The following is a 15,000-nucleotide window of genomic DNA, read 5'->3' on the forward strand; positions in this document are numbered from 1 at the left end:
CAGGAGGTAAATCGGGACGTTTTTCGGTTGCAATTTAAAAAGAATTCTGACGATTTTAAAAATGTATTTCCTGGAAAATTTTGGATGGGAAAATTCAGCGGGATTCGATATCAGGAAATGAAATATACGCTGAAACTGGAGCTTTACCTCTTTATCTAAACCTGTTCAGACCTTTGGCCACGCCTCCTACTAGCCCGAGTTCGGCTTCGTGATGCAGCAATTCTTTTTTTTTTTTTAAACAGATAACTGTGTGTGTGTGTGTGTGCTGTATAAACATCAGCACTGTTAGATTGGTAGCTGCAGTAAAAAAAAAAAAAAAAAAGACACTACAATTTTTGACGGATTGGACAGCATGTGATTTGACTTTTTTGGCTTTTGAACTTTGAGCTGTGATGATAAGTGATAGTGAAAGTGATTAAAAAAATGTATAAAAAAAAAAAAAAAGGACATTTCCATTGGACTTACTGTTTAGGTGATGAGTTTAAAAACTGTTGGCAGTTGTAGGTCTGTAGTTAAGGTTGTGTGTCTGCATTACAAACACCTTTAAAATCGCAGTGTTCCTGCTTGAGCTTTAGCTGTGTATAGATGAATCCTTACAACAAATACAACTAGAAGATATTCCAAGCGGTGGAATTTATATATGATGATCTATATTTATAGTGTTTATGTTGCAGCTTTGATGTAAGCACGTTCAATTTCTAACATATTTTGATGTAGTTCTGTGTTTTTGTTTTTTTTTTCTGGGAATGAAGAAGTATAAAAGTAGCCAAAAGAAAAATCGCTCAAAGTCAGCAAGGAGAATTTTTTTTCGTAGTTGTAGAAAAAGCTCACGAGTTATTCACGCACAGAGAAACGTACGGTTGTTAAGAACGCCCAGTAGTGAAAAATAAATAAATAAATAAAACTCCGCCTCCTGAAACAAACCAGAAATGATTATTTTTCAATTTAACGTTAAATTTCTAAAATTTAAATCCTGATTTATAAAATCCTCTTTTAATCAAACAAAGTGTTTTTTTTAGTTCGAAACTGTGTAAAAATGATCGAATTCAATGAAAGTAAATAGCTTTAGATTTTGTGTGTAAAAAAATAAATAAATAAATAAAATAATAATTTAAAAAACAGTTTTGGATGAGAATTGCTCTTTAGATGTACCCAAACCCCATCAGATGTTCACATGGAATTAAAAAAGGTTTATAAACTTATAACGTTTTGCTGTAGCACAAAAACAAGATACTAAATCTTTTTTTTTTATTGAGGTTGGAGATGATTTCATCTGCAGAAAGAATAAAAAAATAGGAAAAGAAAGACATGAAGTGTGTAAGTGAAGGATGAAGGATGGAATATACGACCGGAAGCAGACGGGAACCTGGAAGTTGATTTGTACTGATACGATGAACAGAATTAGATGATCGGAGACGTGAGGATTTAAGTATCAAATATTCTAATAATCTATTGAGAACCTCCTGATAAGGGCTCTGAACTCATCCCTGTGATGTTTCTCTTCTGATTTATTTTGTTAGGATTTGTTTATTTGGTCTGCCTCGTGTTGAATCGGGTGACGGTTGAAGATTGTAAAGTTTTAATGCTTTAAATGAAAATAAAAATGATGAGGGGGGAAAAAAATACGAGTTTGTCTCTCTTTGGTGTCGTGTTTAGATCAAACCCCAGCATGGAGTCGACTGGATTGCTCACAATACCACAGCGATGTTCTCATCGATGCCCGGCGGGCGTGTTAATTAGTCGCTGTTAATTAGCATGCTTCCCATTCCTGATTTTAGTCATTTAGGCTACACAAAGGTTCCAGGAAATGTTTGTTTGATATGAAGAATTAATACGTAATGAAGACGCGAGCGCTTTGTAACATGACGAGTATTATGTTATTTCAAGGATGATTGTATGTATTGTTTATTATCACATTTGGTCAAAATAATAAAAAAAATCTACAATGCATGTACAAAGCTTGTTAAATATATAGAAATGCACGGAAACTACTTACTTAATACTTGAATAATATTAAAGTAAGATTTTACATCACATCAGCCCTGCTTACATAAGGCAGTCGTTATGTTCCTCAGGCTAGTAAGCATGCTAGGTCATTAGCATGCTAATATGTATAGGTAAACGGTCGAAGAAACGACTTGCTAAGGTGTTCAGCCACAGAGGAACCTGTAACTGTGTTTTTTTTTTTTTTTATTAGAAGGTTCAAAGAAGAACCCTGCTGGTCAGCTGCTAGGTTGTAAATATTCAAAGTAGATTGAGTCGTCTGAGTATTAGCAGGTTTAGTTATGTTCCAGCTCAATCTTTTCCTCAAGAGTACAGCTGTGTGATCTTCTCTGGTGAGCACAGAGATACAGAGGCTCCGACTCCAAACCCGGCATACAATGGCTCGGAGAACTTGGCGTGAAACCTGTAGATGAGCTGCATGTTTTCTGAGACGGAATAGAAGGACACAGAATTACCAGCATAATCGAGATACACACCAATCCGTGAGGCTCTGGCAGTTCTTGGAATGTCTTTGTCTGTCTTGTTGTGCCAGGCCGAGTATCCGGAGTCGGAGCAAAGCAGGCTCCAGGAACGGTCATTGTACCCGAGCAGACTGTTAGAGTTCTTGCCTTTGCGGCTGATGCTTTTATAGGTGACACCAACAGAGAACTCGCCGCTCCACTCCACCTCCCAGTAATGACGGAAGCCACTCAGGGGCTCGGCACACAAGATCTAAGACAAAACGGACGTGTTCCACAAATTTTCAAATTAATAATAATTAGAATTAGCTGCAAACAACCCCACTTCCTATTGTACATCTACACCTTGTAGAAAAACAATAAACATCGTTCAAATGGCCGCGTAGAAAGGATCCTGGTATTTAGCTACACTGTCAAGTTAAATAATGTCTACAGAAGACAATATTTCTTTGTGGTGGCACTGTGGCTTAGTGGTTAGCACGTTTGCCTCACACCTCCAGGGTTGGGGGTTCGATTCCCGCCTCCTCCTTGTGTGTGTGGAGTTTGCATGTTCTCCCCGTGCCTCGGGGGTTTCCTCCAGGTACTCCCGTTTCCTCCACTGGTCCAAAGACATGCATGGTAGGTTGATTGGCATCTCTGGAAAATTGTCCGTAGTGTGTGAGTGTGCGTGAGTGAATGAGTGTGTGTGTGCCCTGTGATGGGTTGGCACTCCGTCCAGGGTGTATCCTGCCTTGATGCCCAATGACGCCTGAGATAGGCACAGGCTCCCCGTGACCCGAGGTAGTTCGGATAAGCGGTAGAAGATGAATGAATGAATGAATATTTCTGTGTCCTTGTTCTTTGTCAAGGATTGTTCTTGAGAGAATTTCCACTACGTAGCTCAAGTGTAAAATAAAAACAGTAAACATCAGACTATTAACCACAATCAACTCTACAGAAAAAGGAAGAAGAAATGTCGTTAAAAAGCAAGATACAGTAATTACCTGGCAAAAGCCATCAAAGCGTTCCGGATGCTCTGGGTAGAACTGGACCATGCGTTTCCGAATGACCCTGCGGTTCCCGTCGGAGAGGACCAACTCCTTATAGGCTGTATTGGGGTCAAAGGTAAGCTTCACTGTATCTGTTTGTCAAGAGAACATTTCAGAGATCCATGAGTATTTATTAATACAAGTTCTAAAACCAGGCCCTCGTTAAGTGTCACATCATCACAACTTACATCTGAGGAAGTCTGCTCGAGTTTTGGGCTCCTGAACATCAGCTTTTGTTGGTATGAAGGAAACAATATCTAAGATATTTATTAAAAGTGACCGATTAAAAGAACCCTTTTCATAAGAATATTGGTAGTATACAGTTTGTAAGACTAAAAAACGACATTGGTGTCACCTTACCTTTAAACCGACCAACAGTCCTGGGGTTTAACACATAAACTGGGATGTCAGTCACTGTGGGTAGGGGGATAAAAATGTTAGTTTGAATGACAGGCCAGGAATTCTTGCTAATGCTAGCTCACATAAACTAGCATTTCCCAAATTCAGTTGTTAGTGGATTGTATCATAGATTTTCCTTAACCTTTTTTGGACAAGTTGTCCATCTCTTTTTTGCAGATGTCATCAAGGTGTTCCTTTATGTCAGTTACAGTTTTGGTAACCTCACCAAAAGAGAACTCTTGGTTGATCAAGACTTTGGGCACCATTGGCTCTGGGGCAATACACAGCACCGGAAAATTCTGCAAAAGTGTTTATCACCAACAATGAGCTTGGTATAACTCACTACTAATTGGCGTCTAAGTCTTAATCCAGTGAGTTAGTTATAACCAATTGTTAACATGTGCAGTTAAAGCTAGAACTGTAAATCTGAGCAGCTGTGGTTTACGTACATAAAGGCATCTTTAGTAACAGCAACCAAGCTTCCTATTGCTATAGTGAGGGCCTTTTAATCTTCTTCTAATAATTTCTGTGGTGTTTTTCTTAATATTTCCAATACTGAATTCCAGTGTCTGTATATTAGCTTCAAATTTGAATGGATATCTGTAGGAGCACAGTTGTGTACCTGTAGAAAATGTATATTGTCCTCAGTGTCGAGTATATGCCGTAACTCTGCATCTCGCCGCTGTAGCTCCATGATCTCCTGCTCCAGCCGCTCCACGTAGCTATTAGCCTGCCAATATGTACAGATTTCGTTTATACATTTAGATTTCTATAGATCTAAGACTGTCGGTCTACCTAGTATGGCTTTCAAGAGGTTTGTTCCATCAGTCAAGACCGGAATAATAATTAGGGGTTGAACAAATCATAACAGACCAAAATGTCAACTGAGGTTGAAAGATTTACTGTCGGACGACTTGCCTGTGCCATTGCAGCCTGCAGGTTAGCTTGAATTAGCTGGCAAATCTCACCATGCCAGCGCTCCACAGACTGCAGCATCTCACTGAAGATCTTATCACTTGCCTCTTGGGCACGATGAGCATTACCCTATAGCCAGGAAGCATGAGTTACCACCAATTCTTTACTGTTTTTTCCTCAGGACACAGAGCACATGTTTGTTGCTTATTATTAAGTTGCAACTAAGTTTAAAATCAATTTAAGCATCCAATACATCCAACCAGTGCCAAATATAAAGAGATTATTCTGTTTGTTATAGTCCTGGAATCTAAGGCTTTTGACAGCAAAGTGGCTAATCAAATGCTTGCCTACCAACAGATGGCAGCAACAGATAAATCGGGACTCAAAAATCTCTGAACTCACCTTGAGAACATCCACATTGTGTCGGAGGTCCTGTAGTTCCTTCATGCGCTCTTGGATAACATGCTGGACTTCGGACTGGGTCACCACCAGCATTTTCTGAAGAACATTGGATCCTGTGAGAATGAACTTTGAACTTTGAACTTGTTTGGCTAAATGATACCAAATTCATTCATTCAACCACCTTCAGTAAGCTCGTTATCTTGCTCGGGTATATGCAGAAACACTGGGAACAACCCTGGAAATACACCAGGGGTTGGGGGATGGAATGCCAGTCCATCACAGGAGACCCTGTCCACTCACTCATTCACATACTCATTCACACAAAGGGCAGTTTATTGTATGGGGAAAGAAACCCATGTGGACCCCGAAAGAACGTTCAAACCTCCACACAGACACTAACTCAAGCTCAGATCGTACCACGGACTATAGAACCATCAAACAATGAAGCCTTTACTTTGCCACTAAAATGCCATTTAGCCACTAAGCAATAGCAACTTTTTTTATTTAACACATTTATCTCACATAATCTTAACATGAACCTCTGAAATTAGCAGTTCCTGCAAGTTACTTCCAACCAGCAAGTTTTGTCTTTCAACACACATTGGTTTTTATAAAGCAGTCTTACTTGCTTGTCAGCACGCTCGTCCTCTGCACTAACCGTGTTGTGGCCACGGTGCTCCCTCACTGTGCAGAGAACGCAGATACACATCTGATCCGATTTGCAGAACAGCTCCAGGCTTTTCTCATGCTGTGGGCAGATCTTACGGTCAAGGTGCCCCGTTTCGTCGACCAGCTTGTGCCGCTTGAACGTGGCTGACTCGTAGTGAGGCTTGACGTGTGTCTCACAGTAGTATGCGAGACACACCAGGCACGACTTGACTGCCCGGTTCCTTCGGCCTGTGCAGAAATCACACAACGAGTCCCTCTTGAGATCTGGAAAGGGTGTTAACGGTGTTAACGGTGACTGTAGTTCCCGAGAACTAACACTGGGCACGTTGCGGCGCAGGAGAGGTCGAGGAGTGAAAGTTGCCCTACAATCTGGGCAATTATATATGCCCAGGTGGTCCAGTTGGTCCCAGTAGATCTTGATACATTCCAGGCAAAATGTATCTCCACAAGGGATGGTGATGGGGTCCCGCAGGGCGTCGGCACATAGACAACACATGTAAGAGTCTGCCATGGTTTATAGAAAATACTGAAAGGAAAGGAAAGGAAGAAACAAGAAGTGTGGTAAGTGGGAGACTCGAAGATCAGTGCCTGTATTTATAGAGTACAGCTTGGGTTGCTAAGCTAAACACAAATTCTGGAGGAAAATGTAAGACCTTGCTTGTATGTCAACAGAGATAGTCGCTTGATAACCATGTTTATGCTGAGAGAGGTAATCGTAGATCACATGTCCAAGACACCATGCAAGATACCAGCATGGAAAGCATCAAACGATGAAATGGCATGAAGTGAAAAAAGAAATTCTCGATCTATCCTTTTGGGGAAACCATTTAAGGTTGTATACTGTATTTAAACTATAATTGAGCTCTGAAGCCATAACTATACAAAGAACCTACTAGGGACACCTACATTTGAGTGCTTTTTATGTATAAATTTGTAATCATTAAAAAGGTTTGAACCTCACAAGGTTGATGGGAAATATACCTTCTATTTTTGATTGTACACATTCCCACAAATCCTAGTAGCCCCAGTGCTTCTGTGCTCAAATTGCATTCCGTTTGCGGTGGACAGTGTCAACAACAAACACATTTATGCAGGTAGGTGTGGGCACAACAAGTGGAGTTATCTCCGAGAGAGACAGCGAGTATGTTGGTCAAGGTCATTGGTTTGCTGTTTTTTTTACATGTGTAAAAAATGCCTGTGATTCTCAGAAAGTTAGGGCCACTAACAAGCTTGATCCGAAGGGCCACTAACAAGCTTGATGAAGTGTTTGAGGAGGAAAAAGTTCTAACCATTGATGTACATTTTTAAATAAAATCAATAAGGTCTGGACATGAATGAAATTGCACACCTTTCTTCCCAAGATCAACTTTTTAAAAATGATCTGAAACAAGATCTGTAACAAGATCTCAGACAAGCCCTGGACTCTTCTAACCATTGACGGAGCATAATTATGGCATTGAGCTGCCCATGGAGTGTAAATCATAGATAAAATTATAGATAAAACACCTACGGTTTTATATTTGGATACAGACAAATATGGCCAACGTGAAAATTATCACGACTGAAGATGCCTCGTTCTCTACGGCTTAAGCACATATGGGGCACATCTTTTCATGGGGCAAGATATTGGGCAGTGCTCATAATGGCCACAAGAGAGCATTATGTATGTGGATTCTAGACTCACAGATTCCAGAGAGGAGTTTAAAGATCATGTTTCATGTTGGCTCGCTTGCAGAAATAGCTTGCATGAAATACTATGGGTTGGACTATACAGAGAAGACTCAGAAGAAGACATTAACCATGTGCCCTCAGAAACACCTATTATCTCTTGTAACTTCTTAAAATCTTAACTGGTGATTTGTACATGAAGCATGAAGGTAGCTAAGATAACGAAAGGTACAGTAGAATTTTCCTCCGTAATATCAGGACTGATGAACCTGACATACATCCGATTTTATGGACCTGGATTGCATGAAACTCTAGGTTGATTTTACATATTATTACTTTGGACAGGAGCTTTGTTTGCTTTTTTTTTAACCCTGCAGATAAATTGCAAATTTCTCTCAGTAACATTGTGTAGCCAAGCGTTCTGCAACTGAACAGGAGTGCAAACTGAAACCCAGGAGGGAAATGAAGTGAAAGTAGTTTTCAGCAGATCTAATGTTACTGCTACTATGGCACAGGGAAAGTCCACAACTGCCTTCTCTCCTGTTTGTAGCCAGTAGAAACTAATTGAACACTTGAAAATTCGTTCTACATAATGTACCGTTAGAAGCTATCTAACCACAGCACAGAGCTGAAACATTTACCAATGATCTACCCTTACCCCAAGGCAATATGCAGTACAAGTAGTAGAGCAGGTCGCATTGTGTGAGTTTCGTCCAGGTTCCTCCCGCCTCCCAAGATGGTGTGAACAAGTTGAGATTTGTATGTCAATGGTTCCCATTAAGGGTGTATTCAAGCCTCACACCACATTTGCCTCCATGGTTTCAGTTTGAACCTCTGCTCTGCCTTTTGCAAACTTACTGGGGCAAATCACTGTTGCCAGATGATGTGGAGTAAAATTATTCCCAATCGGTTTCCAATTCAAGGGGGCACGGTGGCTTAGTGGTTAGCACGTTCGCCTCACACCTCCAGGGTTGGGGGTTCGATTCCCGCCTCCGCCTTGTGTGTGTGGAGTTTGCATGTTCTCCCCCAGTCCAAAGACATGCATGGTAGGTTGATTGGCATCTGTGGAAAATTGTCCGTAGTGTGAGAGTGTGTGTGTGCCCTGTGATAGGTTGGCACTCCGTCCAGGGTGTATCCTGCCTTGATGCCCGAAGACGCCTGAGATAGGCGCAGGCTCCCCGTGAACCTCTATAATTGTTGTGTTCCTCTGCTTTTAATATTTAATTCTGTACATTTTTTTAAACCATGCCTCATTTTATTGATATATAGCGATTAGCACTTAGCGATTATTGATATATAGCGATTTGTATCCTGCCTCTTCCAGGTGTGGGTGGGGTTTGCATGTTCTCCTTATGCTTTGGGGGTTTCCTCAGGATTCTTCAGTCCCCGGGCCCAAAGACATACGTTGTAGAATGCCTGGCATCTCAAACTTGTCTGTAATGAGTGTGTGTGTGTGATTGTGAACTGTTGGCACCCTATCCGTGGTACCCCTTGCTTTCTGTCCCCAGCCCTCAGGAAGCTCCAGGAAAAGGGATGGAATTCCATCCATAAAAGTTACAGTCTTAAACGAGCCAAAGGAGTCGACTCGTATCGATACGAGTCAAATGGTGTGACTTCTAATTTAACCAGGAAGCAGACTGGATTGTCATTGTGCAATGATACACATCCTGATGCCATGTGGGTTTCCATTTGAGTGTGGAGGGGAAGAATTACCAGGGCTTTTCTAAGTGAAAGAGTAAATTTGCTGTGGCGTAATAACCAGCAAAAATTTCTTCTTTTTTTTTATTATAAATTGAAGCCACCACAAGCTCCACCCCCTTTTCTTCATTGAGTTACATTTCTAAATATTGTGAATTTGCAGGCTGTCTGAAGCCTTTAAGATTTTTTTTTCCACAAAAAAAGGAATAAAATAGTCTTTTTATTCTAATTTTTAAACATTTATCTTGTACAAGATTTCCTTCCAGCCTCCTCTCTCTCTCTCTCTCTCTCTCTCTCTTACTCTGTGTGTGTGTGTGTGTGTGTGTGTGTGTGTGTGTGTGTGTGTGTGTGTGTGTAATTTGCAGTGCCAGTTTTAATGTCTGACTAGGGCGTGGCAGCTGAAAGAAAGATGGAGGGAGAATGAGACAAGCAAACAGACAGAGCAAGCAGTGAACGAGAAGAAGTAAGAAGATATTGAGGGTAAAAAATCGAGACAATGGACACAAACAGACAAACACAGCGGAAGAGAACGATGGAGAGGGAGAAAAAAAAAGAGTGAGACAATGACTATGATGTCATGCTTTGTGCTGGGCTGTGCCTTCTCCCCCTCCCCCTCCCCGTTCTCTGGGTTACGTCAAACACACACACACACACACACACACACACACACACACACGAGATGGATACATACACAGAGATCAAGGGAAGGAGGGAGGAAACACACAGGCACACACACACACAGCATCCTTGTGCAAGCATCACAGTATAACGATTAGGAGCATCCCTCATCATTTACAGGTAGGCCATCTTATTTAATACACACACACACAAACACACACACACAGACTATACTATGCCATAATCTCAGGATGAGGGGTGGATCCCAAACCTTGTCTATCAGCCAGAACATGTACGTTGCCTGATGTTTGCTTCTGTAGGTTCACGCAAGAGTAGATTAACGCTGCTAAGAACCGACGAAAGTCTGTCTCACCTGACATCTTTTCTGTAAACACTACAGTTAGATTCAACCAAATTGTCTCATTTGTTCAGGAACTAAACACAAAAATGAACAGGAATGAATCAGAAAAATTAACCACAGCAACGCTGCTAAATTTTAATTTACCACTGACTGATTTACAAAACATTGACACTGGAGACTCCTTTTGTTTACAAACTGTCTCTGGCTGTCACGGTAACATTGTGTCACGCAGCCGTGAGGTTTCGTGTAGTTTTAATGACAGCACATATTCTGGATGTGCTTTAAGGCAGACGTTAACAGTAGAATATTTTAGGATGAGATTGGATGAGTTTCCTAATATGCGCTAGCAAGATAACAAGAACAGCGTAAATGAAAAATCTGTGCATTTGTTTGTTTGGTGAAAAACGACAAAATGGTAACTTTATTCAGTTAGTTCAGCATCAGTTTATCCGATAAAAATTAGAGGCAACTTTCTTACAAAATTATTTAAACATTTGTTTAGATGAATATAGTCTTGCTGCATTGTTACTCTGTCCATAAACAAGATATAACTAATACAGGGCTCTCAAGTTTTGAAGACAGGTAAGAGTGACATCTCCAACCCCCATATTTGTTGATGTTCAAACTGACCATCAAAAATACCCTCTCTAATGAATGTTTTTTTTTTTATTGGTTGTTGCGTTAAATCTTACCCAGATACAATAGTGCTATTTTCTGATTGGCTATTGTGTAGCCTCTTTTTTTGATTGGCTGATAAGTGTCAGGCTTGACTAAGAACTCCAGGGTCGACGCGCTTGGTTCCTACCTGGTTCCATAGAGACAGCGTTGCGGACTGATACATTTTGGGTGCTGTGGCTTATTAATGTGTGGCGGAGAACGTGACAAAAGACCGAAACGAGTGACTGTCACTCTCAATGAGATAGCCCTGCTAATACATGTGTTAGTTGTGTTCATGTTAAAATTACATTTACATTTACATTTACAGCATTTGGCAGACGCCCTTATCCAGAGCGACGTACATAAGTGCTTAAATCTCTAACATTGAATACATTAATGCTGGCTCACTAAGTTACATACTTAAGATACCATGAGTTTAAAACATTTGTTCAAAGTTACAATGAAAGTGTCAAAGGTGTGTTTTTTTTTTTGTTTTTTTTGTTTTTTAAATGCAAAAGATAATGAAAGAAGTGCTAGTTGAAGTGTTTCCTGAATAAGTAGGTCTTCAACCACCGAAAATATCCAGTGACTCAGCTGTCCGGACCTCTAGGGGAAGTTCGTTCCACCACCTTGGTGCCAGTACAGAGAAGAGTCTTGTAGTATACTTGCCTCTTACCCTGAGAGATGGTGGAACCAGTCGAGCAGTGCTGGTAGATCGGAGGGTGCGGGGTGCAGTGCGAGGAGTTATGAGGGCTTTGAGATAAGAGGGAGGTGGTCCATTTTTGGCTTTGTAGGCCAGCATCAGTGTTTTGAATCTGATGCGTGCAGCTACCGGAAGCCAGTGGAGGGATCGCAGCAGCGGGGTGGTATGAGAGAACTTTGGCAGGTTGAAAACAAGCCGGGCAGCTGCATTTTGGATCATTTGCAGAGGACGGATTGCGTTCATAGGTAGACCTGCCAGCAGTGCGTTGCAGTAATCCAGTCTAGAAATGACAAGAGACTGAACAAGTACCTGAGCAGCCTGTGTGGACAGAAATGCCCGAATCCTTCTAATGTTGTAGAGAAGAAACCGACCTGAGCGAGTCACATTAGCAACATGAGAGGAAAAGGACAGTTAATTGTCCATGGTTACCCCAAGGTTGCGAGCTGTGGCTGAAGGGGAGATCAGATCATTGTGCAAGGATATAGCAAGATCATGACCTGGGGATGAATCACCTGGGATGAAGAGCAGCTCAGTTTTGCTAGGATTAAGCTTTAACTGATGAGCAGTCATCCATGATGAAATTTCTCCAGACATGCAGAGATCCGGTCAGAAGCTGTGGCATCTGTGGGTGGGAAAGAGAAGGGAAAGAGAAATTAAACATGTACACACCACTTCCTGTTTGTTCAGTGATCATGAGTGAAATAATTTCAACGTTTCTCAACATTTCTCAACAGTCCCAGCAGCTCGATTAGCAATCAGCAGTCTAAAGTCTACAGTTACTGTCTCATTTTAGTCATAACAAGTCGAATTTACAAAAATGTGACTGAAATAAATACACATACATTATCTTCCTGATAAACTCTTCACTTTTCAATTCTTTATGCTTCCTTCGATGTGGAAGTCCTTTGCTCTTAGAAACGGTCCTGTTTTCCAGCAGCATGGCGGAAGGTTCTGGATCGGTGTCTTTGGCTGAGATGGAGACGGCATTCAAGAAGTTTGCTGTGCATGGAGACACCAAAGCCACAGGGAAGGAGATGACCGGGAAAAACTTTGCCAAGCTGTGCAAGGACTGCAAGGTGATCGACGGGAAGGGTGTCACCATCACCGACGTGGACATCATCTTCAGCAAAGTCAAGTGGGTTTCCTGCTGGGGTTTATCCTTAAACACTGATAATGTACTGATATACCGCTATATTTAACAAGACAATGATCTTGGAACACGGTTTGAAGAACCAGTCTCTGTAAGTCGTGGCCTAATGGTTAGAGAGATTGGCTCCTAACCCTAAGGTAGTGGGTTCGAGTCTCGGGCCGGCAATACCACGACTGAGGTGCCCTTGAGCAAAGCACCAAACCACCCAACTGCTCCCCGGGCACTGCAGCATAAATGGCTGCCCACTGCTCCGGGTGTGTGTTCACGGTGTGTGTGTGTGTGTGTGTGTGTTCACTGCTGTGTGTGTGCACTTTGGATGGGTTAAATGCAGAGAAGTATTATGAGTATGTGTCACCGTACTTAGCCGTATGTCACGTCACTTTCACTGTAACACTAGTACTGTAGTTTGTGTTGTTAATCAGAGCCGTGTTGGCTAAAGGAAAGGATGTTTTAGCTTCTTCATGGAGACAGATGTTCTTCTGAAGTACGTGCAGCTCCCCATGACACTTTAGTAGATGTCATGGCATGTCATATTTAGCAAGTAGGAATTGCCAAGAAAAAAATTGGGAGGCAGTTTAGAATGAAAATGGAATTAAAATATCTGTGTGTGTGTTTTAGAGCCAAGTCGGCACGTGTGATTACCTTCGAACAGTTTACCCAGGCGCTGGTGGAGTTGGCTCCGAAGCGCTTTAAAGGGAAAAGTCAGGAAGAGGCCCAGCAGCTCCTTTATGGCCTCATCGCAGGCAAAGAGCCTGCTAACGTGGGCGTGACGGTGAGGATCTGACAACTGTGACCACCTTTTCTCTTTAATCAAACATCACATACATACTGTATATATTCACACAACGGTCCGTATGGTCTCGCTTTCCTCTGTTTGTCTGTATACTTAGAAAGCGGTGAAGGCGGGCGCCACGGACCGTTTGACGGACAGCAGTAAATACACCGGATCTCATAAGGAGCGCTTTGATGAGACAGGAAAAGGGAAAGGCAAAGCAGGAAGACAGGACATACCTGATACCAGCGGCTATGTGAGTGCATACAAAGGCCAGGGCACTTACGAGGACAAAGTGAAAGAAGGAGAATGAGAAGAGAGGACGGTCGCCGGTTCTGATCATCATTATGCATGTATTACTGTGTATTATGGACGCTGTATATCTGCTTCACACATACATGGACAAGCTAAACCGAACAAACCGCACTAACCTCAACAGTTACGACTCTTACACAGGAACTTCCAGCACATCCAGTCCTCTCTTACTAACACTTCAGAAACCTTCTCTCTCGCATTCCAGCAGTGTCTCGTTCCAACAAATGCTGTTTCTCTCGCTTTCCTAATTTTAGTGCCTTATAGCGTTCATCACTAACACTGTAGCTTTGGTCTGCTGTGAGAACTTCTGTAGTTTTCGGCTTCTCGTAAAACCGACGTGATTAAACTAATAATCTGTAATAATCTGTAACCACATAGAAAGTTAAGATGACTTCATCTCATCTCTTTTTTTTCAGATAATTACTGGTAAACTAAGTGAGATGCAAAGATCTCACAGACTGTAAAGAGAAAGTAAATGTTCTCTGCTTGCAAGATTTCTGCTGTTGTTTCAGCTTTCTGTCTGTATCTGTTACGTAACACTGAACAAATAAAATATATCCTCAAAATAAAACCATGTGCTGTTTTTAGGTTTAAAGATGACACACTATGATCTTTATGTGGGTTCTTCATGGGGTTTCACGGGTTTTGGAACTCGGGAAGGTCTTGACCTTTGCTTGCACTTAGTCTTGGATGCTGTGAATTCTGAATTTTAAGTTTCTTCATATGGTTAGCACGTTCACCTCACACCTCCAGGGTTGGGGGTTTGATTCCCGGCTCCGCCTTGTGTGTGTGGAGTTTGCATGTTCTCCCCATGCCTTGGGGATTTCCTCCGGGTACTCCGGTTTCCTCCCCCAGTCCAAAGACATGCATGGTAGGTTGATTGGCATCTCTGGAAAATTGTCCGTAGTGTGTGAGTGTGTGAGTGAATGAGAGTGTGTGTGTGCGCCCTGCGATGGGTTGGCACTCCGTCCAGGGTGTATCCTGCCTTGATGCCCGATGATACCTGAGATAGGCACAGGCTCCCCGTGACCCGAGGTAGTTCGGATAAGAGGTAGAAGATTAGTGAGTGAGTGAGTGAGTGAGTGAGTGAGTGAGTTTCTTCGGGTTACTGGATGCTGTCAAGTTCCCATCTCTGATATGTAGGTTTGGATCATGTCAGTCTGGATCACTGTTATTGTTGGTC

The 15,000-nt window shown here is 41.9% G+C and overlaps 3 protein-coding genes across 3 annotated transcripts in view; 2 read left to right on the forward strand and 1 right to left on the reverse strand.

Annotated features, from left to right (window-relative positions):
* The window catches only part of nfkbib (nuclear factor of kappa light polypeptide gene enhancer in B-cells inhibitor, beta), a 5,473-nt gene extending 3,850 nt beyond the window's left edge, over nt 1–1,623 (forward strand). Inside the window, exon 6 of the mRNA XM_060863254.1 lies at nt 1–1,623. This exon is cut by the window's left edge and continues 938 nt beyond it. The gene's annotated coding sequence lies outside the window, so the exon portion shown is untranslated.
* A 266-nt stretch (nt 1,624–1,889) lies between these two features.
* On the reverse strand, nt 1,890–6,449 carry ftr84 (finTRIM family, member 84). Its single transcript, XM_060863253.1, has 9 exons — nt 5,832–6,449; nt 5,207–5,302; nt 4,808–4,933; nt 4,512–4,619; nt 4,032–4,188; nt 3,851–3,904; nt 3,679–3,747; nt 3,446–3,582; nt 1,890–2,715 (listed from the first exon to the last, which is right to left on the reverse strand). The coding sequence occupies exons 1-9, from the start codon at nt 6,384–6,386 to the stop codon at nt 2,308–2,310; spliced, it is 1,710 nt and encodes a 569-aa protein (XP_060719236.1). The 5' UTR covers nt 6,387–6,449; the 3' UTR covers nt 1,890–2,307.
* Nucleotides 6,450–9,901: 3,452 nt separating this feature from the next.
* Nucleotides 9,902–14,388, forward strand: tppp2 (tubulin polymerization-promoting protein family member 2). Its single transcript, XM_060863258.1, has 4 exons — nt 9,902–10,039; nt 12,482–12,715; nt 13,349–13,502; nt 13,621–14,388. Exons 2-4 carry the CDS (start codon nt 12,519–12,521, stop codon nt 13,813–13,815), a joined length of 546 nt encoding a protein of 181 aa, XP_060719241.1. The 5' UTR covers nt 9,902–10,039; nt 12,482–12,518; the 3' UTR covers nt 13,816–14,388.
* Nucleotides 14,389–15,000: the final 612 nt, after the last annotated feature.

Source organism: Tachysurus vachellii, chromosome 26 (genome assembly GCF_030014155.1).
Source record: "Tachysurus vachellii isolate PV-2020 chromosome 26, HZAU_Pvac_v1, whole genome shotgun sequence".
In the NCBI taxonomy this organism is placed as follows: Eukaryota; Metazoa; Chordata; class Actinopteri; order Siluriformes; family Bagridae; genus Tachysurus; species Tachysurus vachellii.

Coding starts and splice junctions, on each gene's coding strand:
- ftr84 (XM_060863253.1), bottom strand. CDS start 6,386: ATGGCAGACTCTTACATGTGTTGTCTATGTGCCGACGCCCTGCGGGAC. Junction 3,748..3,850: donor GACTGTTGGTCGGTTTAAAG/GTAAGGTGACAC, acceptor TAAATATCTTAG/ATATTGTTTCCTTCATACCA. Junction 2,716..3,445: donor GCTTTGATGGCTTTTGCCAG/GTAATTACTGTA, acceptor GTTTTGTCTTAG/ATCTTGTGTGCCGAGCCCCT.
- tppp2 (XM_060863258.1), top strand. CDS start 12,519: ATGGCGGAAGGTTCTGGATCGGTGTCTTTGGCTGAGATGGAGACGGCA. Junction 12,716..13,348: donor ATCATCTTCAGCAAAGTCAA/GTGGGTTTCCTG, acceptor TGTGTGTTTTAG/AGCCAAGTCGGCACGTGTGA. Junction 13,503..13,620: donor CTGCTAACGTGGGCGTGACG/GTGAGGATCTGA, acceptor CTGTATACTTAG/AAAGCGGTGAAGGCGGGCGC.